The sequence below is a fragment of the Halyomorpha halys genome, unplaced genomic scaffold (genome assembly GCF_000696795.3).
Source record: "Halyomorpha halys isolate HHAL.00 unplaced genomic scaffold, Hhal_1.1 Scaffold214.1, whole genome shotgun sequence".
Taxonomy (NCBI): domain Eukaryota; kingdom Metazoa; phylum Arthropoda; class Insecta; order Hemiptera; family Pentatomidae; genus Halyomorpha; species Halyomorpha halys.
Window position 1 is genome coordinate 105,884 of NW_027110944.1, and position 2,881 is coordinate 108,764.

General features: G+C 30.2%; 1 protein-coding gene across 1 annotated transcript in view; it reads right to left on the minus strand.

Moving 5' to 3' along the window:
- Positions 1–2,881, minus strand: part of Apoltp (Apolipoprotein lipid transfer particle) — a gene marked incomplete at its 3' end in the record, with an annotated part of 131,866 nt that overhangs the window by 104,820 nt on the left and 24,165 nt on the right. The window contains 2 exon segments of the mRNA XM_067049064.1: positions 523–614; positions 2,481–2,641. Coding sequence (XP_066905165.1) covers positions 523–614; positions 2,481–2,641 — 253 coding nt within the window.

A 2,881-nucleotide genomic window follows, 5' to 3' on the forward strand; every position in this document is an offset into this window, starting at 1 on the left:
ATTTACCATGGTTACTTATGACCGTTACCCTGACTTTCTGTTCATGAAGCATTATGACATGGATTCGATTTCATAGAACTCTGAGGTCTAAGGGTAAGTATTGCGTTCGTGAAGAATTTCAAATTTCGGTTTTAAACGTTTTGAGTTTTTCTGAGTCCTAATAACCAAGTTTTACTTACAAAATGTTCTGCGCGTGTATGTGTGAACATTCTAACTCAAAAGCGAAAAGTCATAAGAAATTGAAATTACATGTTACATATTTAGGATCTGAAATGTTACAGCAAGTTTTAGTAAAATCTACTTGCTTAAAGTATTTCTTTATAAAATCTCTTATCATTTTTTTAATGATTATCTCTAAAACAGTACGATTTTGATTAAACTTGATAAGTCATTAAGTGGTCATTAATATCACCTAGCTCCAGTATGATAGGTCAATATTTCGTGGGTCGAATGTATCCTATACTCCATGTTATTTATCAATTATGTATTTATAAGTAATCACAAGATAAATGTCATAATCACCTTAACATATTTTTTGTTAATATTTCTACATTTTCAGCAGATACAATAGTGTTGTTGCCATCCGAACCTGATTCGATTTGTGCACTTTCGATCTGAAACATGTTTTAGCTCTATAAATAAATCAGAACAATTGAAGTATAAATAAACAGATTATAGTAAAAAGAGTACATAAGATGATATAAGCCGATATAAATTTCAATTGTTGGGACTCATTTAAATATAAAAACAAAGTATCTTATGGATTTTTTAAATTGAAATTATATCATTATTTTAATTAAATTGATGTTAAAATTAAGTATTATTTTCCTTTATCTGATCAGCCTCATCTTTCCATTTAAGTCGCTGTTATGTAACGAAACAAGATTGTTCGAAGAAAAAAGTTAATCACAGTCATTTAACATTTTTGAAAAAATAAACAAGGTGCTTAATAACTATCTGGCGAAGATGGAAAATGGTATAATTTGTAGGAGGTGAACAATCATTTACATAATACATGTTAAACATTTAAAATTTTTTTGAGGAGTCCTGATTCAAGCGCATTCCACTTTTAAGACATAATCAGAAAAACGTAAAAGAGCACTAAAGTTATATTGAGGTAACTAAATGGAAGAACTTTGATTGGATAGATTGAATACTTTTGAAAATCGAGTATTTTGTTGTTTTCCACTATTAGGCATAGATAGATTTCTTCAGCAGGGGAGAACATGTATTTCCTGACCCCGGGATCTCCGTAGAATTAAAAAAAAACGAAATGCTGAGAATTAAAAAAAAAAAATAGAAACGAATACTTATTTTTAATTAGCTTGCGTGTCAGATGCCTGAAAATAATAATAATAAGACGCTAACATGGAAAGATTTAATCGACCATTTTGTTTCTTATATAAACTTCTGAACATAAATTCTCATCTAATTGGTGAAGATTGAAAACAAATTGAAAACAATTGAAAACAAACTGCTGATCTACAAGACTGTTCTGAAACCATACTAGACCAACGACTCGAACTTTGGACAGCTTAATTTTCAAACATTAAGTATATCCAATCCTATTAGTTCAAAGTCCTAACAATAGTCAATTGTCCAAATTACGTAAAAAGCAAAATGGACACCATGACCTCCACAGCCAATATGACCTTGACGTTATTCTATCCAGAATTACAAACTTTCACACGAACTTTATTCATCATCCCTATCCCTTAGGACAATCCTTATTCACCACTAACAATCCATATAATTCTCCTCGAAGGTTGAGACAGCAGTGGTCCCGAGACCTTTTTTTGAATTTTCTCTTTGAGTTTTAGCAATGTCCAGCTATTAAAATTAAGCAATAAAAACTATTATAAATGTATAATAATATTATATTAGTTGGTATTAAACTTTGATTAAAATTAAATGTTAGTTTTAATATGTAATAAGTTTCTCCAGGAGAGGGGAAAAGATTAGACAAAGGTACTTGCATTTGATCGGCTACGCCAATCCAGATCTGAGTATGATCTTGTATATCAAAAGTTTACTGCTAATTGACTGACGACACTAGTAGTCTATACGAATGTCTACGTTGTCTTTTGCCACATCTCTTATGAAGCTTCCACGTTGGTATTTTGTCCAGGAGACCAACATACCATCTATTTTTTTTTTTTTTTTTTTATTAATTTTTTTTTTTATGTGGGTATTTTATTGAAGAGGACCTTTGAATCAAGATGTATAAGCATGATGAGAACTGCTTTCCCCCCGAAAACGAAGGTTTGGTCACTCAATAGAGGACAATAAAATTTAAAAACAGATAGACTCACCATAAATTGGATTAAAAGCAATTTTCCCTTGATATATTATTACTCAGTCTATATACAAATTATAATAATACTATTATTAATATAATGTTTAGTATTGAGAAAAATTGAATTGCAAACATCATAATTAGATAGAATAGTCCAAGTTTATGAAATATTAATTCGTCTTACCTTTAACATGCCTTCACATTTGGTTTTGAACCTTAGTGTAAAAACGAAATCAAATTGCAGTTCGGTAGACTCAGGACCAGCTCCGTCGAAATTAACATTATTAGTCATTGTGTACCTGTACGTGTAGTCCATTTTTTCTTTGTAATCAAATTTTTGGCTAGCTGAAACATTAAAGATGGATTTATATGGCTTGACAAGTTAAGAAAGATCTATATACAAGGGTATCCCTAGGATCAAAACAAGTGAGGGGATTTATTAGCCAATGAGGTTGTGACTTTGCAGCACGATAAAAACAATTTTTTTTTTTAATATTTATTTATTGCTATTTACAACTGTACATTATAATACATTTAGTAAATCTGATCTAAGTTAAATTGGAGTGTTACAGGCGTGTAGAGAAA